At 40.9% G+C, this 23962-nt stretch overlaps 3 protein-coding genes across 3 annotated transcripts in view; 1 reads left to right on the forward strand and 2 right to left on the reverse strand.

The window, feature by feature from the left end:
• Positions 1-13716, reverse strand: part of ADAM10 (ADAM metallopeptidase domain 10) — a 49084-nt gene extending 35368 nt beyond the window's left edge. Inside the window, exons 1-2 of the mRNA XM_061999459.1 lie at positions 13446-13716; positions 3551-3701 (exon numbers count right to left, since the gene is read on the reverse strand). Of these exons, the coding sequence (XP_061855443.1) occupies positions 3551-3701; positions 13446-13500 (206 nt within the window). The 5' untranslated portion in view covers positions 13501-13716. The remainder of the gene's footprint in view (positions 1-3550; positions 3702-13445) is intronic.
• LOC133625721 (gap junction alpha-3 protein-like) lies at positions 8898-13451 on the reverse strand. The gene is made up of 2 exons (XM_061999460.1): positions 12372-13451; positions 8898-9222 (listed from the first exon to the last, which is right to left on the reverse strand). The coding sequence occupies exon 1, from the start codon at positions 13266-13268 to the stop codon at positions 12630-12632; it is 639 nt and encodes a 212-aa protein (XP_061855444.1). The 5' UTR covers positions 13269-13451; the 3' UTR covers positions 8898-9222; positions 12372-12629.
• Positions 13717-15371: 1655 nt separating the features above from the next.
• The window catches only part of MINDY2 (MINDY lysine 48 deubiquitinase 2), a 30344-nt gene continuing 21753 nt past the window's right edge, over positions 15372-23962 (forward strand). Inside the window, exon 1 of the mRNA XM_062000498.1 lies at positions 15372-16183. Within this exon, the coding sequence (XP_061856482.1) occupies positions 15497-16183 (687 nt within the window). The 5' untranslated portion in view covers positions 15372-15496. The remainder of the gene's footprint in view (positions 16184-23962) is intronic.

The raw sequence follows: 23962 nt of genomic DNA on the forward strand, positions 1-23962 counted from the left end.
TTAAAATACTCAATATAAACTGGCAGCAAACATAACAAGCTTTGTTTTAAACCTTTACATTCCTTACAATTTGAAGCATTTTAGAAATGAGTACATTTTGGGCCACCAGTGAAGCAATAACATCAACTCATCTAAACCATACAGTTTATGACTCAAAAGAACAGGCATCCATAACTTAAGTTTCAGTGATTTTAACTGTCCTATTAAGCTAGTGTTTCGGCATGGCAGAGTAGTTGGTTTGGTTTCATTTATTAGATCTGTCATAAATTGGTTAGATTATCCAATAACAAAAGTTTTGAAAACGTCTCAACAGTAAACTGTGTAGCATCTAATATTCACATGAAGGTTAAGTAAGGCAGGCTTTCTCAATAGTGGCATCTTATACATCCAATTGTAGAACTATTGAGTGTGGTGTGAAAAAAAGGTAGCTTTAGGTTTAATTCCATCATTACAGTATCCATTCCTTTATAAATTGTTATTAGCTCAAGGTTAAATGGTCCCTTTAACTTAGTATAAACATATAATAGAAAAACTTAGGGTTTATTTTTTTCCTATTTCAACAAAACACTACGATGAAACACATTTCTTAAATCCAAACAGTGCTGAAAAGAACAGATGTTATCTGCCAGACGGTTTCTGAACAACAATACTGGAAATTTCATGAATGCTGATCTGGCAAATGTCAGCACTGACACCAAAAAGGGTAGTATTTCATCTTCCCTTTCGTCACTTCTGCTTATTTCTGCACACTTGCTTCTTACAGTAAGTTTGCTTATATACTGAATTGAAAGAAGAATTAATCTGGCTGAAAAAGAACCAGAAAAGTCACTTTCCCATCTTAACTGGCCACATGATCAAGAGGTGCTTCCTCTAGCACAAATGAAAAGATTATGTTTATAAAGTTCAAACTGGTACCAGAGACATAGCACAAAAACTGTTGTGGTCCAGTTAGCTTAATTTGCTCTTTCCAGTAGTGAACACCACTAAATATTAGGACAGCTTTTCCACTGTTTCCTGGCTACAGAAGACAGTCACTTCATCAGAAACCAACTCAAATCAGAACATCTTAATTTCAGAGCTTGTAATTAGCAGCTGTTTAGTATCTTTATTAACTTCAGGAGATGCAAGTTGGACAGCTATATGCCAATAAATCAATACATCTGGACAAAATCCTAACTAGACAACTGCTATATGGCCATCTAAAAAGTTAGATTGAATTTTCAGAATCTTAAACCTCATGTTGACGGAATGCTTTAAGTTTCATCACCTATGTTTCAATAAAACAGCACCTTAAAGAGTCCAAGGGCTAAATGTAAATGATTTAAGTATTTTGCAAAAACTTCATTCCCTACCTTAGCACAAATTCATCAGAATATTTGATAGAAAGGTTTTAAATGTTGTCTTGGTGATGACATATATCACTTACTGACAATAAACTAGTTGCAACTACAAAAAAGCAATTCTATTTATACAGCTGTTCAAACTGCTACACACCTTCAAAGCTACTAGATAGAATTAATTAAAACCACAACTCACTCGATCCTTCTAAATACATATTTAAAGAAAAATAAAAATATTTTAGAAAAATACATTCAGACTGATTAACAGGAATCTGTGGACTAAGTTTACAGTCTGTCAGCTACCCTCTCCTTAGTAGGAAGTGTTAGATGTGTCACAGGAAGCTACCAAAATCCTCAATTTACCAACCTGTTTGACCTTATAGTAAGTTTCTATTCAGTCTCCTCAGTTAATGATGGATTTATGCCTCGGAAAACAGAGATTTAGAATCAATTCCAGCTATAAATACCAACACTTTTCTTCATGAGTAATAGTGATTGTTATCAAAATCTTTATAAGCTTGTTTTGTCTGAAGTCTGGTGTGACTAAGATCCACGAAGAAATCTTTTTTTAGAACTCATTATGGTAGGTAAGGCTAATGTTTCACCCCACCCTATTAACAGATATAGAATGTACAGGCTGAGCTACTTCTTTTTTAGAGGAGAATTATGGGACCTTCGCCAATGACAAAACAAACCTGCTCAAGTGGACTGAAACATGGATTGCTTTCAGAAAGAATGGTCTCATCATCCCACCATCACCCCTTTAAGTCATACTGATTATTTTTTCTGCCAAATTTTCAGTGGGATCAGTTCCAAAATCCTATTCTTTGCATGGTTTTAAGACTATTAGTCCTGGCATAAAGGTGATGCTGGGTATGCAGTCAGGCTCATTCTTCCCTGCAGTAGCACATTCTTTGTTAAGCCTAAATTAACCATCAGTCTGCACCTTAAAAGCAGCAGCATGAAACTGAAACTGAACTTTACTGTCTTGCAACCTTGCAAGATTTAATTTAAAAGTGGAGAGGTGACCATATGAGGAGCCTCTAGAACACTTTACTCCAAAATCTTGTTTATCAGAACTTTTTGACAGGGAAGCCTAGAGATCGCTTGTGAAGCTACAGCAGAAATATGACTAAACAATAAAACTCTCAGGACTAAAAAAAAAAAAAAAAAAAAAGTCACATCCACAAAGTGGTTCTAAGGACAGGACTTTTAAATTCAGGATTTCAGTTGCAGTTCCACAGCAGTTACAAATACAACTCTAATGCCAACCTTTTGGGACCATGTACTGAAATTCAGTCATTACACCGTACATCTCCAGATGCAACACTTCATTCCCTGAAGAAATTACAAGCTACTACAGGAGTAGAACACTTGCTCCTAAAACAAAATTCAAAATGGATCGAGATCTGTTTTTACCTCTGCTCTGTCAAACTTCCTATGTGTCTACATATGGCTAGTAATTATTTGCCAAGTTCTAATTACTTAAATTGTAACTGGAATAATTAGATTAAGATCGTGATGCTGCAAAGGAGGGAGTCAAACAAAGACAGACACATATTTTAACTCTCTTCCTGTTTCTCCTCAGTTATACAAAAAGCACTCAATTCTAAAGTACAGAGATCTTCCTAAGTGAAACCTACAAATTATACTTTGGTTGTCTACACTGAACATCTAACTTTAGTACTGGATGTTACAATCACATGTTTAATGCAAGGCAAAGTAAATCCTTTAACAGCAATGAAGTTTTCTCCATGTCCAATAATGTTAAATATCACAATAGCACAGAAAACAGATGACATCATTACACTTGAATTGTAACACTTTTTTGGCCTATTTTGTAGTTTAAAACACAATTTGAAATCATACTTTTTCTCAGTTAAATCTCCCCAGGCAGTTTGGCTTACATTTTTTTTAAATACAGCAAAGCTGTGTTATAAATTCAGATTGATATTCCTACCATGATTCCATTATTTAAGCTTCAAAGTGCGTTGACAGTTACTACCAGAAGTTTGAATGAGTGACTAACAAACGATTTCACACTTAAACTGGACATTAGAGCAAACACTCCAAAGAAACTATAAGAACTGCATTTTAGTGTATTCTAGTAAAAATTAGTTTGATTATTATATTTCACCAATTATATTTCATTCTAATTAGAAACACATATATGAATATTTAAAACAAATATCTTAAAAAATATCACAAACCTTCCATGAGCATGAAAATCTAGGCGCAAGAACTGATCTTCATGCGATACTGCCCTTTTGGCACGCTGGTGTTTTTGGTGTAATAAATCCACATCATAAGACAGTCCCTCATAATGTCTAATGTACTTATTTAGAGGATTTCCATATTGGCCTGAAAAGAGAGAAAGTAAGAATTAGCACGTCTGAGAAATTACTAAGGTTACAATGATACTACCTGGTATGGTAGGTATGTGGTGCAAAACAGTTGGTGAGGACTCAACTTCCACACTATATGCATTTTAGCTTACTTTTTTCTCCTTTGTACATTTCTGATTCATTCTACTCTGGTCCAAAGACTTAATTAACACTTGCAGTTAGACTGTGTTAGTTGGACCTTGGAAGGCATCTTCCACTTCAATGTCAATCAAAATAAGAATGGAATGTTCCATCACACAGAAAACTTTTCTTAAAGATGTATCTCCAAAGACACAGATGTCATTCAGTCTATTTTTGACTCTTTCTTCTAAGGTAAATTTGACAGAAAACAGGGAAAGATTTTGATCCTTCCATCCTGACGGAGGAAAAGACATGCAGAACTGACTCTCAAATGCACTAGCTTTTGGACGTTCTTCATAGATCTATAATATGCACCCTCTTCATAGATCTATAATATGCACCAAGAGGACCACCATATCAGCTCTGTATTTACATTAGACATTTTACTATGACACAGTATTTTTCACTCCAAGGTTATCATTAGTAGGTTGGTAACAGGATAAAGAACATCTTGTGCTGCCCAGACACCTGTCAGATACACTGCTGAGACATACTTTTGCCTATCAAACAGCCAACAGCCCAGTAACTGCAAGAACCAAAACTGCAAATAAATTAATATAGCATTTTTCTCCAGGCAAGGAGACACTATATGCTTCACAGACATTTGGTTAATTCCCATTTTGGTCACTTCTTCCAAATAAGTACAGAGTTTCCAGACAGGATTCATCTTTTTTGTGATCTTTATTAGATCGCAAGCAACCACAGAAATGTATGCACGATAAATGGACAGTAAAGCACATATTACACAGGAAGAATATTTTTCATAGTCTGATCACACCAAGGTCTTCATCCCTTGCCTCTGCACATTCAACACTGATACTTTTCATGTGTAATGTTTTAATGCTGGTGTTTGATATCAAAGTGTGGTAAGACTTCTGGAGAGTATTTCATCTACCTGCCAAAAGTAAGCACAGATGCTGTTGAAGGAATTATGATGACATGATTCAGTAACTGTGACAAGAGACGAAAAAAGACAGAAGTTCCAACAGCAGAAAATAATGTGGAAAAATATGAAAAAAACCCCACCCCACAAAACAAAAGTTTTGGAGTAAACCACTGTTGTTTTGCAGTGGAATTAGTGCACACAGTATGTTTTATACATACAGTGAAAAACAGTTTTAAAACAGCTTCTATTTAAAATATCCAACCATAAGGAATTTAGATACTGATATCTAGACTCTGCAGACAAGAGATCATTTCAGTGGTCTCTGGTTTCAAAGCCAGATGATACATAGATGACCCAAATCATGTCACATTACTTGATGTACTAAGTATTACACACAGCAGAGAATTAAAGATATTAAGGGAAGTATAATGTTTCAAAAAGTTATGTATCAAAACATGTTTACCAGTAGCTGGCATGAAAACATTCACCCTGTTAGAAACAAAGCCTTGCTGTATTCTTCTACACACTTTATGCAACAAGCATACAATCAATTCTTCTCTCTGGCTTCATACAAGCAACTGTTTCTAGAGAACAAATCAACTATTCATTACAGAAACTACTTCGTGTATCAAATCACTCAAAGGTAAGCACCATCTCTAACAGTGTTAATACAAAACGTCCACTTTTCTTTTTAAACGGCCTGTGACAGCAATATATTGCCAAATGTATTTGCAGAAGGAATGTTCCAGCATCATCAATTCAACTGTCTACTACTTCATGTATGAAGAGAGGCTTGATGTAAATTTTAATTGTCTATTGAAAACTGTGGTATAAAACCCAGATTATTATCTACCCTACCAGTATGAAATTAGAAACAGAACATGCAAGTTACTAGTTTTCTAGGTCCAGGCTGAATCTGCAATCTTCAAACATATCCTTGTGGATACAAATGACTTGGACCAGCTAGATACTTGCTCAGTTTGAATAAAGATGGTACGGACAAGTTAATGCAGCTGGCAAGTTGCTTCCAATTATCAGAAACAGGTGTTGCAGGTTAATCAACTGAGCCCTGGGTGATCACATGGGCAGAAGCGGTATATAAGGAAGTAGCTAGCAAATGAAGGGTGGCTTTGAGTCGACCTTGCTGGTTGCACTATCTTGCTTGTGTGTGTCTTCCTACATATATTTCCTAGTTTTTCTACATCTTTGAATGAGTATCACTCACATTCATCACAACATATCCTCACCAGGAATGTAAGGTTTCCATACCATAGGAACTGCATTTCATAGTACTTACTACCACTTTCTGAAGGCTGGACAATCACAGTCAATGGTACAACATGATGCATCAGTTTATACTCCAAGATTGTATGCGCTGGTTTGGAGGTTTTTTTCTTCATTTTCTGTTCTACTTTGATATTTCATTCATCTTAAGTTGTTCCTTCTTAATTGTGGGTATGCAAGTGTTTGATCCATTGTTCCTGACTCCTCATCTAGCTTAATAGCTCATCCTTCTCTATTTTCTCCTTAAGGAAGGGAAAGAAATCATTCAGCTTATGCTTGATTTTTCAAGAACCTGACTCAGGCTATCATCTCAGAATCACAGAATCATTTTGGCTGGAAGAGACTGTCAAGATCACTGAGTCCAGCCTTTGTCTCAGCCCTATCAACCACTACACCATTTCCCTAAATGCAACATCCAATCATCTTTTAAAAACCTCCAGGAGTGTACAACTTTTCTGTGGAAGGAGGCTTGTAACAATGCATTCTTCGAATTGTTACAGGCTATGTTTTTCCTCAGTATTGCAGGGTACTCTTTGAACAGCTATAGCCACCTAGAAGTAAAAATTTTTCAAGTATTACTGAAGACTCAATAATACTTTGCACCTGATCCAAGTCTCACAACCATACAAAAAGCTGAGAGACTGCACTCAACTGAGTCACAAAGAATAGTTTAAGTACTAACTACTGTGACAAGACAGCCAAAGAATATTGACATTAAAAAGCCTTATAACTGTTCTCTCTGCCAAACAAAAATAGAAAGGGTTTTAAGGGAAAAAAAAGATAAATCCTTTTTCTTAACCAAAATGTATACACTTTTTGTGACCACATAGGGAAACAATGCTGCTTCTTTTCCCTTTCTCCAAAATTTAAAAAAACTCCTTACACTTTAAGTATTCTCATAGGGAATGCTTAACACAAACATTCTTGTTGCTCTCCTCTGGCTTAAACCAGCTGCATATCACCTAGAATACACACTATTTTTTAGCTTCTCTAATAAAGGACTTCCAAAGAGTTTGAAATCAAGGCTTCAAAATAAACATTTAGTTTCACTTCCAGAAGCATGTAAAATGTTAACATTGCCTTAGTGTTCAAAGTCTGCAAAGTCTGCGACATATCCTTCTAATAAAACTGCCCACATATCAAATGTTATTATATTCTTCACAAAGGTAGCTTAGTAATTAATTCATCATTGGCAACACAAGAATTTACAAAAAGTTGGGTAAAATTTTGTTCCACTAGAAACAAGTATTTGCTAAGGTGCATGACGTAGATACAGCTGCTAGCTTGAGTTTTTATAATTAGTCAAAAGGAGCAAGTCTATCTCAGTCTGACATTAGTGCACTCTAAAAACTGTTACAATAGCACACACATAGATCTCAACCTCTGTTACAAACTACTATTGTTACTGAAAAACTAGTTTGTTTTTTTTAATAGAGATTGCAAGATCTTTTCAAATAAGGATTTCAGTTAGGGAGCCTACAGTAACGAACACTAAACCATGAGCATCTAGATATAGCTCAAGAGAGCTGCTCTACAAATTTCATGTACCATGCTGCTATCAACCAAACATCAAAGCCTGTATGATGCCTTTCCAGGCAACTTAGGGAACAAGCCAACATTATATGTATTATACTTCATTCAAACACTATGCTAGTGGACAGGAACTCTTTAGGATACATAAGATAACCAAGAGTGACAATGGGATGGCTTCTGAATATGACAGGATAGACTTCCAAAGACTTTCTAAACTAGATGTGGCATTTCCTATGACAAAAGCCCTCCAGGAACAAAGCTTTACTCACATGGGCTTAGAACTAAATACAAGGAAGGATTTTGAAGAGAACTAGGTAGAGCATTTAGGGAAACATCTCAATGTTACAGTCCCTGTGAAAGATTTTTGTATATGATGGTCTACAGCTCTTCAGCATCCCTAAGGAGCTGTAAAGAAAGTATCTATGCTTGTTGCTCTGAATAGACACAAATCCCACAGGACAGGCAGGTAGTCTGAGGTATCCATGCTTGTCTTCTAACTAAGCCTATGCAAAGGGAAATGCGTATCACCCATGGGACTTTAGCTATAAGCCTCCCGCACATCTCGAGCAGCTTTATAAGAAAATTATTTAATGGTCTAAGCTAAGTGACTTGCTGTTCACTCATCATGGTTATTTTCCCAGAGAAGACTACGTTGACTTCCCCACCAAGCCCCCCATCCCCACCCATCCTCCCCGGGAGTGAAGCAGTACCTGTATCAGAGCAAATAAGGGAGGGAACACAAGCCAGTTTGATATACAGAAGTCCACAGGATCGGATGGGATGCATTCAAGAGCACAGAGGCCATTTGGAGGCTTTTCATCACCTTTTGGAAGGGTTATGGTGATGGAGGGAGGGGGTCTCTGACAACTGGAAGACAAATGTCATCCCCACCTTCAACAAAGAAGGCCTGGAGGCTGGTCACACTAACCTCAGTATTTGGGAAGATTATGGAGGAAATCTTTGTAGAAGCTAACTTCATGAACATGAAGGCTGGTAAACAAATAGTACTGAAAAGTTTACCAATTTAAACATAAACATCTATTAAGTTTATAGATGCCATGGTAAAAAAATGACAATATTTAACTTCTCATGAGAAGATAAATCAAGCATGCACTGCTCCAAAAAGTGAAGTTTATATTAAACCACTCAGATTAAGAATTGCATGACAGAGTCAAATAAAAGTCAAGATTGTTAGTAGGGAAAAAAACAAAACAAAACAAAACAAAGAATGTGACTTGACAGACTATGAGAAATTGTTCAGCAGTCAGGCTGACTTACCAGACAACTCTTTTTATTTCATCACTGATTTACAGACTTTTAAATGCCAGTATACAACAAATATTTTTAAGAGAATTATTACTATAATTTTAATGAAGGTAATCAAGCTGCAATTCTTCAAGCTGTGTTCAATGTAGAGTTTATTTCCCTGAAAAAAATATTCTTTTTTGATAGGGCATTAAAGAGTGTATACAGAATTCAAATTTAGGACTTCTGTGCCTAAGTATATAGAAAGCCAGTAGTCCTACCATATAACTCCTGACTCGAATTTCACTGAGGAATTTATTCAGGCTGTAGCTTCATAACTGCCAGCAGAAGGGCAGGTCCCACTGCCCTTTTTCATCCACTCTGTTTCTATTCTTCCCTTGGGCTGGCACTAAAACAGATTCAAATGAAAGTATACTTTCTCATCTGGTTAAGTCAGTTTTTGATGAAAGACAAACCATGTAACCAAAACAAAAAGTCATGACTGTTGCCCTTCAGTGAAAACTCACATTTAGGGCACAGTTAGACTGCACATTACCAGATGTCCACTTTTTTACCCTCTTCCTCCCTGCTGACCTTGGGTCTTCACAATAAACCAATACCAGTTACATGTCTGGCAATAAATTATTAATTTGTTTGTTTAAATTAGCAGGCTGGATTTACTCCTCATACCATAAAACATAAGAGACAGTGAAGGAGGAGAGGTAGAAATGCACGGTCAGAGTAGGACCACCAGACATCATTAACTCATTACAGAGGCTCTGCCATACTGTGTAACTGAACCTTTACATCCTTTTAAAAGCAAAAATAAACTGTAGTCTTAGGCTTTTGGGCAATGGTGTTTCAAAGTTACTATCTAAACATCTGATTTTATTTGTAATAGAATAGTAGAGGTTGGAAGGGACCTTTAGAGATCATCTAGTCCAACCCTCCTGCTAAAGCAGGTCCACCTAAATCAGGTCACACAGGAATGCATCCAGGTGGGTTTCGAAGACTCCACAAACCCCGGGCAGCTTGTTCCAGTGCTCCATGCCCCTCCCAGTAAAATAGTTTTTTCTATGTTTAAACGAAACTTTTTGTGTTCCAGCTCTTTACTTTCAATTACCATGGCCATTTCTTAAACAACCATCTGATAGCTGCCTTTACCAGACAGTGTCTCATCCAGTCATATAACATTTGTAATGTTTTTATTTTAAACTCCATTCGAAGGCTGGATGCTGAGTGCCATGTTAATGAAGGCTAGTACTCTTCTTAATTTATATCAAGGATGAAAACTAAATCATTCAGATGCTGATAGCTCATAAATGTCTTCTCACAACTCCCCCATGTGTCCAGAAAAAAACAGAACTTCCCTGCTAACTGGGAAATAGGTAGTTCAATATCCAGCAGCACAAGCCACTTAGATATATCTTGTAAGTCCTAGCGACACAAAAGAATGTGTTGTACCGGTGAAAAAGAGACAATTTATCATAGATTTGCAATGATGTTCAGCATCTGATCAGTCTAGCCAAAGCATGATCACTCTTGTCAAATCCAAGCCTTTTTGTAGCCTCATTTGTTTTGTTTTCTGTATTTTCTATACAAATATATTTTCTGCATTTTTCCCTTTCCTTCTTTTTAAATGATCCTCAGGTAGAAGAAGAGGCTCTATCAGTTATTTCCATTCCTCAGAGAACACAATTATGTACTGTTTAATACATCTGCATGCATCCTCATCACATGCAACAAAGTATGCTATTAAAAGCTGCAAATAGTATTGGCCAAACCAAATACCATTTTATACATGTAAAAACTATTACCAGCACCAGCCACTGAACAGATCCCTTAAGCCAAACATTTCTAAGCATATTGGGAAAAACGCTGAGAGTCCCTTTAAAAAAAAAAAAAATTCAAGGCACATTTGTACCAATATACAGTATTTCCTTGAGAGAAATTCTTTCTTTCCCCAGCTACTAATAAAAAAAAAAACCCAAACAAAACAGTTTAGTAGTTTTTCCTTCTCACACTATTGAGACAGTAATCAAGCTCACCTACAGGCCCTATTTTATAAATGTCATATTTATTCAGTGGTAGTAAAAAAAAGAGAGTCCTAAAAGTGATCTAACATAGAAACCTGATCAAACCTATGTTTCAAGGCCAATTAGACGAAACTGCTGATAATTCATCTGTCTTAACCATAGTTATGGAGCAACATAACACACTCCCATTACTACAGCAATGCTAGTGACTGCTTTTGATTGCATTACTTTTACCTAATTTTAAGAACTATATAAACTATAAAGGAAAAAAATTCAAATGAAAGATTTCAGCAATCTTCCACCTTAAACTGGCTAAGTTATTTTGTACCTTCATATTTTTTAACATTGATTTTGTTATTCCTACTTAAGTATGAATTAAAGTATCATTTGTTCTGTTAATCTACAATATACTTTTATATGTAAAGTACTTAAATACTATTACAATAGAGTATAAATGTGGCATACAGGCACAAAGCCTTGGGTAATTCTGAAAGAAGAGTTCAAACTCAAGTATCCTGTAAAAATATTTCGATCTTAGACTCAACACACAAAGGAGCTTTTTTTTTAAGGTGCAGAACAGAATTCTCACTAAGAATTCTCAGTTGTTTCCAGTTTGGACTGCTCTCGTAGGAACAACGTTAAGAAACACAAACTTGTTCTTTTCCACACAGATATTCATGTCTGCCTAGAAGAAAAGCATGCAAATGGAGAAGTCTGTTTTTCAGTAAATAAACACATTTACAGCATTTAAGAAACTCCAGAAATGTGAACAGTAAAAAACCAAGATTTAGTATTAAAAAGTAATTTTATTTCAGCACAGTTATGATAAATCTTTCATGAATATACTGAGGCTTTTATAAAAAAAAATTCATAGAACATTTTGGAGATGAGACTCTGACACTGTCAGATTCTAGATTTCTATCCAGCATTATGAAGCTTTCTTTAAAGATTTACCTACAGTGCTAAATACCAAAGAACATAGGCTTCTGTTACCTGCTGAGGTGTGCCTCCAGTGCCAGAAATGTTGAAGGCCCACACTCTTCTCTCAAAGAAAAACTTACATGAACTTCTAAAATAAAATACACTACATCAGATTGCTTCTATATTTACTTTATATGCTTACTGTAACCCTAACTTTAAGGTATATTTGCCTGCCTAGAATTAAACTGTGTTGAAACAACTCTCACAATTCGTTAATGAATCACTTTGAATTAATTCTGTGCCAACACTGATTAGTTCATAAAACAAAGAGGTCTTGAAATGTATGCCAATAATTAAGTCTGAACTATCTTGATAGTTTACAAGCATGAGTGAGGGCAAAGTCACCAGCCCAGTCTTCTGTGTAAAGCACTCCTAGTCACACAAATAACGGGATGACACCTGACCATGCAAATCAGCCTGCTTTTCATCTCACAACTTAGCCGCACATACAAGCTACTGGTTTTCATATACTTTGATGCTTTGAGAACATGTAAAAGATGAGAATCTAGGGCTAGATTTTTTTGTTAACAAAACTACTTACTGATGTCCACAGATGCAGAGCCCACGTAAACACAAGAGGTGCCAAACGAAACAGAGGAATTAAGTCCTTATCATCTGCTCCACCCATCCTTCTCTAGAAACACCCTCAGAAGTCCACCTTTTCCAATATCTACTCTTGGAAAAATCTGAAACTATTTCCCTAACATGACTAGACCGAGTAAACACTACGAGATGCATACAAACTAGGAAGCTATGAGGGTATTGTGAAAAAGAATTCATAACGGGAACTGTGTAAACATCAGCATGTTTTCCTCCGGCCTGGGAGAGACGGGAAACACCCCCTCCCCTTGAAGCTACAGTCCCACTTCAGGAAAACATCGTACTTGTCTTTCATTTCCTGAAGCTTAACTTTCCGTCTACCCGTCCTTCCTGGTTTCGGGGACAAGGCAGCGGCCGCAGGGAAGGCGAGGTGTGGGGCGCGCCCAGATCCTCGGGCAGCCGGACACCTCCGCGGGCAGCTGCGCCACCCCCGCGCAAGCCTCCCGGCCCACCCGGCAGCGGCTGTAGGGGCCCACCGCCGCCTCTCCCCGACACCAGCTCCCCGGAACCGCCGCGCCGCCCGTGCGCCGCCGCCGCCGGGCCCCGTCCGCGACGAGGGAGGGGGCGGAGGAAGGTAACCGGGAAGCGGCTGCTGGGACCATGAGGAAGGTCCCGAGAGACTAAAAGGGAGCCGGGTATGGGGAGGCACGACCGATCGCGGCTCGAGAAAGAAAGGAGTACAGCTGACTCGGTCCTCGGAGAGGAAAAAGTCCCGGGAAAGGGGTGGGGACGTAGGGCTGGCCCGAGGCGACGGGGAGAAAGGGCCCAGGCAGGATGTCGCGGACCGTGGCCGGGAGCGGGCGACGGAAAGGAGGGACCCAGGCAACGGCCCAGCCATGGCCTGCCGCCGGGGCGCTGAGGTGCGGGGCCGCGGGGAACGGGGCCCGCCACCCCCAGCCCCGAGCCGCGCCGTGGCGGACCGTGGGGAGGGTGTAAGAGAAGGAAGATCAGCAGCCCTAAGCCATGGCCACAGACCGGGACTTCGCGGGGCCGGGCGGGCCCGGCCGCTCCTCACCTCCGGCGCCCGCCGCACAGGAGCACAGTAGGATTATCGTCCCCGCCAGATGCATCTTCACTGGGCCCAGGCCCCACCACCGCCTACCCACAGCACATCCGCCCCCAGTCGGCGCTGGGATGGGGAGGGGCGAGCTCTGCGCCTCCCTCCGCTTTGTCCCCCGCCGCTCTGGAAGCCGTTCTACCGCCCGCGGACCGGCTGGGATCGGCGGCTCAGCCCCGGTGCCCCCCCGCCCGGCAGCGCTCCGCTCCGCACCCCGCGCCACGACTTCCTCCGGCCGCCCGCCCCCGCCCGCGCGACGCCACCGGCGGGGCGGGGCCGCAGGGCACGCCCAGAGCGCGCGAGACGCCCCGCCCCGCCCCCCCACGCTGCGCGTACGGGGCGGTGCCCGACGGAAGCGATGTCCCCGCCCGCCGCCTGGCGGCCCGGGGCGGGGCCTGCGCGGCCGCTGCGCCCGGACAGAGCGCGTTTGCTTGGCGGCAAATCAGGGGAGGCCGTGGCCAGGAATCCCGCCCCAGGTACAGCGGGAGGACCGCCCCGGGCCGCCTCCAGGAACGCCCGTGTTTCCGGGGCTGGCGGCTTCCTGACTGAAGCAGGCCAGGGCCTGTCGTCCCTCTCGGGCTACCGGCGGGGCGGGGAACGGAGCGGCAGTAGCGGCCTCCCTGAGCCTTGAAGGTCTCCACCGGGGCCGAAGGACGCTGGTACTTCTGTGGGTGAGAAGATTCCACGGCCTGCGACGGAAAGAAGGACCCGGTGCATAAACTTCACTCGCACTTGTGGAGCTTCACAGGGAGGATTTCTCCAGGGATTTCTTCATCTTGAGACTGTCTTGAACAACTTTCACGATTCAAGTATAAAATATTCCAATACAGATAAAAATGCGAGTCATTTAGACAAAACGTTTCATGTCAGTATGCTAATTCCTATTTCAACTATGCTAAGAGATTTTTTGTATTAGAGTTTGTGACAGCTTTCTCGGTTCACTGTCACCCCTCTTCTATTTGTCCTTTTCCTATTGCCTTTTCATAATGAAAATAAATCTCACCTCAGCTGGTACAGCTGAGAAAAGTTACACAAACGCATACATGGGAAGTAGAATTGCATTGAATGAACTTCAGATAAGACTGGTAAAAGTTGATGCAGCTGTTCATAACTCAGATATGAGACCCGTCAGAAGATAAGAAGAAAAACTCTTCCCAAAACTTTTTTTAAATTGGTTATTAACATCTGAATATCTCTATCGGGAAAAAAGGGAATGAGTTCATTAGGGTGAAGTCGGAGTAATACCACTGTATCTGATTAATTAACTATTACACTCACCACAAGCTTATTTTTATGATACAGCTATTTAACAAACAATTTTTAAAAAGCTGAAAACCTTTAGAGAAACTGAAGCCGCCGGTGAAACAAGACGGACCGCCCCGCCGGCCGCACTTCAACCCAGCGTCGGGAAGTGGGGGACTCTGCCCACCGCCCCTCCCGCGCAGGCGCGGGCCCGCCCCCGGCCTGTCCTCTGTCTCCCGTTCACCGTGGTCCAGCGTAGCGAGGGGGAGAGAAGTTGCCATCTCTGGGAGAGGGGAGTGAACACTCCCGATCCCTGCACCGCTTCAGAGGGGCGCCGTGAGGCGGACGCCAGCAGCTCCACACGGCCAGCGGGCCCCGAGACGCGCACACAGCCACCCCCCCGCCCCACGGCTGCTGTGCCTCGTGCCGCCCCTTCCGGCTGTGCGCGCTCCACGCGCCCCTCACCGGGGCCGCGTACTCCCCATAGTATCACTCCGCTCGCTGTTCCTTCCCCGTCAGCCGCCCCCGCTCCCACCTTCGCGCTCTTGCCCCGCCGGCGGCTTCGCCCGCCCCGCCGGCCCCGCCCTCGGGACACCCCTCCGGCCCGGGCCCCGCTGTGACCCTCGGCCGCTTCCCCCTCCCGCCCACACGTCATTGGCGGGGCGGAGTCGTCGCTGCTGTTATGGCGTCTTGGGCGCTGTTGGCGAAGGATCAGCCACTGCAGTGCCAATAGAGAGCGAAGAAGCCGGACGGCCGGCGGGCCGGGCATGGAGAGCCTGGCGCAGCCCCCGCCGCCCCCGGCCTCGCTGAAGAGGGGCGGCGGGGGCGCTGCCAGCCACCTTCTCCTGGAAGACGCAGAGGCAGGCGAGGGCAGCTGCAGGGACGGGCCCGCGGCAGCTGAGGAGGGCGGCGGGCGGTGCAGCCCTTCCCCTCAGCCGGCCCCTGCTCCAGCCACTGCGCCCGCGACGGCCCCTCGGACGGCGTCTCCCTCACGGGCCGCGGAGGGCGATCTGCCGACGCCGGACGGTGCAGCGCTGGTGGTGCCGGATAGCCCCAGAGCGGCGCCTCCTCCGGAGAGCGGTCCCGCGGGGGCCGGCTCCGGGAGCAGCGAGGCTCCCAGCCCCCCGGGGGAGGAGTCCCGGAGCCTGGACTCGCTGGAGTCTTTCTCCAACCTGCACTCCTGCTGCCCGAGCAGCTCCGAGCTCAACAGCGATGTCGAGGAGGCGGTGGTGGCGGGGGCCTCCTCGGGGGGCCCGGACCCGGAGCCTGAAGGGGATAGGCCCGCGGCGGGCTCCCAGCTCCTCTCCGCCTCTAAGGAGCGCTTTCCCGGGCAGTCGGTCTATCACATCAAGTGGGTCCGCTGGAAGGAGGAGAACACGCCTGTCATCACTCAGAACGAGAACGGACCCTGCCCGTTGCTGGCTATCATGAACGTGCTGCTCCTGGCTTGGAAGGTACCGTGTGTGAGTGCGCGGCGGGGCGCCGGCCGCCGCCATGGCGGGGGCGCGCCGCGCCGGGCGGCCCGAGCGGGCGGTGCCGCTTGTGCAGCGTCGTGACCTGGAAACGCCGGCATTAGCGGAGCGTTTCGCGTAGTGCGAGAAGCGATCGCGGTCGCTTCTGCCAAAACCACGTTAGTTCACTACTGGAAGTTTGTGCTAATTAAGATGCAGAGTTATTTCTGCTGTCGCATATCTTGCGTCGAGAACTTCGAAAATAAATAGTGGCTTGCAATCTGTTGCCAATATACTACTTCGTTGCTGCTGTCATATAGACACATTGTTGTCGCCTTAAAACAGGAATCAAAATCTAGACACGCTTTACAAAACTGAGAAATACATGGTTTTGTGTATGTGTGCAAGTTTCTAGCAAGTAAACTACTGAAAAATGAAAAATAGGTTAGTTTTGTATAATGAAGGGTGTGCAGAATTGTACAAATACAGATTTGTGAAAGAAGCTGCCTGAATAATAGGGATGCGTTCACTACGCAGCATACATGGTATTTAAAATGACAAATCAGGCTGCAATCAAGCTTTGAGACCTTGATGTTCATGTGTTCTCTTAGCTGTTGTGGATATGGATTTCCCCATACTCTTAAAATATTTTTTTTTTAACTTTGAAGTAATTAAAATGGCATAATGCAATTATTAATGAGTCTATGTGAAAGAAATATCTATTGGAGAAGAGCAAAGAGGTTCTGTGCATTGCAAAACGAGGAGGAGGGGGTACTCTTCAAGAAATGCCAGCAGCTCCAAAAGACTGGGGAGCTGATGGAACAGGGTTGTAGAATGGGAAAGTTTTGTGGGAATAATTTTTATGTTTAGTATCAAGGGGAAGAAATTTGGTGTAGAAAGAAATTGGAGGAGTAGAAGATTGTTCACAGATGTAACAGGTGCCATAGGAAAAGGTAAAAATGGAAATATAACATTAGAAAAAGAATAAGGAAGGTAACTTTCCTGAAGATTAGTGATTTGGGCTTAGTTATTGTTTCTGTACGTTTTCCTTATACATCAGGAGGAAAGCTGTGGGTACAGTGATGTAGATATTTCGCCATTGATGAAAGTAGTACAGAGGATTTTGTGTGACTTCAAGGTATAGCCTTATGTAGCTTCTACTATCCTCAAGAGGATGTGAAGATTGTTTTAGATTTCAGTATTTAATATTTGTTTTCTATACTCCCTCTTTAACATCTAGGGGTGAGTGGAGGGCCTTGGAGAACTTCTCATTTCTTACCATTCTGTGTGGTGGCATTTTAAAAGAAATGGCTAGTTACAGGATTTTCCTTTATAACCTTTCATTTAATGAAAGCATATAAATGGGACAATATTTTTCTCATTTGCATTTAAATTTTTGGAGGTTTTATTCCTTCGCATTCTTCCTTTGCCTACTTAAATATGATTGCTTTCTTCTGTGTCCTCAATCCAGAATTTTAACTGACATAATGCTTTGATCAAATACTACATTCATGAAAATTAAGGTGGTATCCAATTTTATAAATAGATTAAAATCAAAAAGCCTTTTGAGAATGCCCCACTGTTTCTTATTGCTAAGATTACAGGAAGGGTTTTCTGTAATTCTGTTTATCTAAAACTTCAGCAGAATTTACATGAGTTGCAGACAGGCAGCTAAATTGGTGAAACCGCCATCACATGACTAGTTATTTATATGCTTGAGGGTTTTCCTGTTAGTTGGTTGTATATTGCAACCTATTCATAATTGATTTTCCTAACTAGCGCCTCTCCAAATTAGCTTAACTTTTCTCTCATTTATATTCAAGAACCATATTGGCATTCATTATTTGGAGCAGCAAGCTTATTGGCAGCTCATCTGTACATCACTGGCAGTAGCTAGTTATATATACATACAAGGCTGAGGATGGACATCGTTATTCTCACTTCTGAACCAAGATGAACACTAGATCGGGTCAGGTAGTTATAATTTGGGAATAAGGAAGCAGACCAAGAGAAGAAAATAGGCAAAAGCAGAATGAGAATATTGTAGTATATGTTAGGTGAAAAGAAGCTATGTGGTAAGGAAAAGAAAAATGGAATAAGGAGGAGATGGAGGTGGGGAAACAAAATCATAATGGAGAGTAAGAAGATAAACGGTTAAGCTTCCTGTGTCAGTCACCAACTTTCTTTCTCAGAACTCTGTCCTGACAAGGTTATCCTGTAGGTAGATAGGGTCTCAAATAACTTCAGATAGTACTTGCAAGTGCTCAAAGTTGAGGAACATTAGTTCCACGAACACTTCCCTTTGCATGGCCAATTACATGCTTCCATTATTCCAGAATGAGAGTGATAACCTTGAGATCCAGTACTGTCAACTGTACTTGTGCAGGAATGAAAATTGGAGTCACCTAATCTTTTGTGACAAGTGTCACATAATGAATTTGCTTAGAACTCAGATCTTTATAGCTTAGTAATAAGTGGGAAGCCTTCAGAGGGTATGTAGGCCATAATCACAGAAATGTTTATGCTTAAAACCTCAGATTAACATTGGGTATATTAAGGAGAACTCACTTTTTCAGGTATTTCAGCTCCTCAAAATGCAGGCTTCTTAACCTCACGCTACTGTATAGTTTAAAATATAGTAACAGTTTTGTGATGTTCTCTTTATATGTCCCAGTTGCCTTCACTCAAAACAGTTTATTTTGAGATAGCTCTTACTGATTCAAGAGAAACTTGAAACAAATCATTGATTTGTTTAAGGACTACAATAACAAGAAGATTTAAGATGCACTGTGCTTTAGGTTAGGGTGCCCTATACTCAAAATAGTACTTCCTAGTGGTTGTGAAGATCTTGTTTGTAGAGGAGCAAGATTATTCTCTGTTCATAGACATTAAATTCTAAGTACCTTTTGGAGGTACTTTTGATATTAGAGTTAGGATCTTTATTTGGGGATGCAGGTAGAAAGACCACTTACAAATAATCAGTCTTTGAGTGCTGCATCTGTATATTCTCATCTCTAAGAAACTAGTTTGGCAATACTTGAGTTTTTGGAAAATAGCAAATAGTAGCACCATTTGGGACTGTTCAAATTCCTGTTTCTCAGTACCATGTTTTGGAAATAAACTTGCAATAACATTACCTCTCTTTTATCCACTACTTAAGAAGGAGTCTGGACACACAGCTTTGACGTCGCAGATTGTAGAAGCTGTGCTTTTAAATGTTCCAATTATAAAATCGCTTTTCCTTTGAATTCTCTTTGCAGGCTGTCTATATAAGTGTAACTTGCAGCTTAGTCTTCAGGAGATATGAGACAAGAAGTTCTGCCTACAGCAGCATTACAGAAATGTCCTAAATAAAAAAGAAAACAAGTGCAATATGATACCAACTTGAAAAAGTAAAGGTTATGCAAAACTATGTGGTAATCATTTAGGTTTCTGTGGTGGAAATGAAAGCAGCAGTTTTGAAACACATGTTTAAAAGTGTTTCTACAACTGTGCATTGTCACTTTTGATGAAGAGCGGCATAGAAAAATATCTTTTAATTTGTTTAAATCTGAACACCACTCAGTTTTTCTTCAGACTTGTGGCTCGCTGTAGTTAACCTTCAGAATGCAAGACTTGTTTTTCATAGAGCTCCTTGTGATCTTTGTTAGGTGCAGTTCATGCACCACTTTCTAGTAACTTCTGACATTGCATTACATTGCAGCTCTGTGGGAGAAGCTCTTCTCAGGATGTACACCATGGCATCATCAAATACTAATAAATTAATAAGGGTGCCACGTCATTGTTTCTTAGGATATGATGTCATGTAGACAAAAAATTCTGTAAACTTCAGTGCATCGCACAGAAATCACATCTGAAATGTCCAGGAAACAGAGAAACAAATTGTTTTGGAACATTAAATAAGCCTAAGGGAAAAGATAATCTAATACAAATATAAATAATACTAATATTGTCTTAAGAAGTGAATGCATGTAAAATATCCTGTCTTTGCAGCTATTTATGTAGGAGAACAATCCCAGTAGTGTATTTGACAGTGTCTTTGAAAGTTTTTTGTATCACAGTCCTCTGAATGAGTGAAAGGTTTTGGGAGCAGTGCTACTAAAATTTTGGTAACTTTTCTATCTCAATTGTTTAGGTAATTGAAACAAAAATACAGGAAAATGTTACAGAAACATTTATGCTTAGATGTATCCAAATTGAGGCATGGAGAAGTGTAGAAGATCTAAAATTTCCTAACTAGACTTTCTTTAGTGTAGGGTGTCATAGAAGTGGTCTTTTATTAGAGGAACTGAGTACAGTATGCTCCTGCTGAAACCCATTTGAGTTGTTGGAGGCTGCAAGGCTAGTGCCTGGTCTGAGGTCTGGCGCTGGCCCTTCACATGTCATCCAATTTTTTTTTTTTTATTGTTGCTCAGCTAAACCTCCTTATGGCCAGAATTTGCACAGATTGCTTAGATGAGCCTGCTCAGCCTCTGAAGGTGAGCTGCTGGTGAGCTTCTGATGAACACTCAGCAGAGGCCTTGGCAACCTTCCTCCCTGCATCTGTGGCATGAGCTGAACTCACGAATCAGTAGGCCCATAGCTGTGCATTTTCCAGAACAGGAAGCCAGCTCTGAGCGTTGGAAGGACACCTGGCTGAGGGAGGAGATGTTAAGGCTATTGAGTGACAGCATGTACTATCAGGCTATCATGTGGAAAGTTTTATGAGGCTGTTCCTGCAAGGCAAAAGTTATATATTTGTAGGGAGTATTAATTGTGGGTTTTTGTCAAGGCAGCTTGAAGCTACCCTTACCTGTTCTGGAACACTGAATTCGGGGGAGTTGGGTAATTCAGATAAACATGTTCTGAGACTATAAATAAGAAGCTGTTAGAAATTTGCATGATCCTTTTCTGTATGCATAGTGTTTTTGGAAGTGTTAGCTTCTGTGCATGACTGTATCACTTTTTTTTTTTTTCAGCCCTTCTGAAGAACAGGAGAATACAGTGGAAAATATTTTAAATTAGTATTATGTAGTTTTCCAGATGATTGTTTAATGCATAGAAGTTGTGTAAGTTGTAGTAGTCAAACTGTTCAACGTGGAAACTTGTTTACCAGTATTTTATTTCAATTACAAAGATAGATTAACTGTACCACACATTATAGTGAGATGAGAAGGATTTAGTTTCTCACTTCTGAATGTAGGAAACAAAAAGTATCTAGAGTTAGGAAGACAGATCAGGATGAAAGACAAGGAAACTGCAATAGAAGGAAGACTACAGGAAATGTGTTTTTCCTAAAATGTAAAATTAATATAATATCTAGCAACTAAGGATTGAAACCTAGTGAGAAGACTCATCCTTTGAAATAATAGATTGTTGTGGACAAAAATAGCTTTTGCTACTATTGCTTGCATTTTTCTTCTGTTGATTTATATGGAAAACAACTGTGGTTCTGTATGATTTTTCTCTCCCAAGTTTTAAGGTAGTTTTTTCTTTCCCATTTTCTCTTTATCGTATGTTTCCTGTAGCTTAAGGGCTCACAATGAAACTCTGAACAGTTAGGAAGTATAAATTTTTTTCTATATCCTTAAGTCAATCTGGAAGTACTTAGGACTACTGGAACCCCATTACTTCACTTTAAAGGCGTGAAGTCACATAAAACATGCCAGCCCTAAAATTATGCCATGAAGTAATCCACTAACTTTGTTTTGCAGTTAATGAAGCAGCTAATTTGGAGATTCAGCTTTTAAAAATATCCATAAAGCCTGAAACGTTAATGTGTTTATGCCATGGGTACATAGAGCTCAAGTATAATCTGTATAATTATTTATGGCTACTGTTTCTAGTGTAGGCATACTTCTAGATTCCCAAAGATGATGCAGAGTGAAAACCCCTAAGCAATGCTAGCTGAGCTGATATGAATGGCTTAAAAATAACGAAATAATATAATGAGCTATAATAATAAAGTGAGTCCTGCTAACGGTTGGGAGAACCATACCAATTTTCCTTATTCTACTGGCCCTTCTGTACTGTTTCTAGTCCCAGAACCACTTCTGTTCTATGCTGTTACATCAGTATGCCTTAGGAGCTGTAATGAACCAGACCCAATGTGGGTGTGTGCACAGGTCATGTTTGCTAAGGCTTGCATGCTGTCAATTCAGAAGTGGAAGTTTAACAATCAGCTTTTTGAACCTGTAGTCCTGTTATTTACATGGCACGATATATTTATGTGAATACACAGTATGCGTATTATTAACAGGATCAAAAATTATGAAAACCTTCAGCCTATTGAGTATTAGTAAAACTCAGAAGATAAACTTTGGGGAAGAAGTTAAGAAATTTTGTAAGTTATAATAATTTGTCACTTATTTAAAAGATATTTTCAAAAACTCATGTTCCTATGTATGTATGACTGATTTTTCTTCTTGTTTAATCCATATCATTTTAAGGAGTTTTTCTGTAAGCAGAACTAAACAAGCTTTCTTCCTTATGAATTTATATTTTGCTAATTTCCTACTGGACTAACAATTTATAGTTTTGTTCACTTCCCAGAACCTAGTACAGTTAACTTTGTTCTGTGTCATCTGTGGCTTAAACAGTGTGTGGCATATGCTGTGTGGCCAGTTCTGACCAAAGTATGGACATAGTCAGTGTATAAATAGTAGGACTGTATTAACTTGGATCTCTTCTTTCAAATTTAGTGAAACTTCTAGTAAATCCATATATTTAACACATTTGCCTTTTGTCAAATGTGATTATAATTGCTGATGAGAGATAGATTTACTCCAATCACACCTCATTTTTTCTGGAAAGTTGTTAAAATAGCTTAGTTTTCAGACTAGGAAGGAAACCCTCTCCACCGCAGTGTAAACAATGCAGTGTGTTGCTATACTGCATTTCTGAGTTTGGGATGCTGTATCAAGGGCTTTGTATGTATTGTTCTATCTCATGACACCTCCTTCCTCTCTTCAACCAGCAAAGCAGTTGATATCTATTAAATCTTAAGCATGAGTTAACAGTCTTACATCATATCTTTCTATCTTTGTCAAGTAGAAGGGTGATCAGTGTTGATGAAGACATTCTTAAGAAAACAAATACCAGACTTTCTAGACTTTCAGTGGTAAGATGTTGAAGTCAGACAGGATGAGAAGACAAAAAACCAAAGAGAAAGCTTAAAAAACAACCAATGAAAAAACCTCACCCAACCCTAGAAAAACAAAATTCATCTTTATACAGAGAAACAATTGACCACGCTGTTGTTAAAAACAGTATATTTCTATGTAATGCCTTCAAATTGCCAGAAGCATGCCTTTGTATGTGTGTTTGCTTTGGCTATTGTGGTGAGGTGGGTAAATGGAAGTGTGCAATGAAAATACCTTTCCAGGATGCTGCATTGAGGAGATGAATATGTAAGAAGCTTTTGCTCTGGCTGCTGCCAAGATGGTTGATTTGAGCAGGTGAAAATGACAGGAACAGGTCACAGGAGACAGGAGTGCAAGCTTCACTGCTGAGTTCTGTTTGTCTGGTCTCCTCTGTATGGAGAGGAGACCCTTGACATGTGAACGTGGGATGAAAAGTGGAGAGGTTGTTTCCTTGTACCTGTATGAGTCTTGGCTTCCCTGTCCCAGCAGGTGCTGCCACCAGATTCTCTACAGCCTCTTGTTTGTATGCAGGAACTTTTAAAGTTGAGACCGATTAAGATTTATAATGAAGACAGGGAGTCAAAGACTTTCCTGAATAAGGTGAAGTCTTCTCAACTAAGTGTGGCTGCTGTTCCCAATCTCTCCATCCTGGATGCTTGCA

This window comes from Colius striatus, chromosome 7 (assembly GCF_028858725.1).
Source record: "Colius striatus isolate bColStr4 chromosome 7, bColStr4.1.hap1, whole genome shotgun sequence".
NCBI lineage: Eukaryota > Metazoa > Chordata > Aves > Coliiformes > Coliidae > Colius > Colius striatus.

Excerpts from the sequence above, each read along its gene's own strand:
- LOC133625721 (XM_061999460.1), bottom strand. The coding sequence starts at position 13,268 with ATGGCTGGGCCGTTGCCTGGGTCCCTCCTTTCCGTCGCCCGCTCCCGG.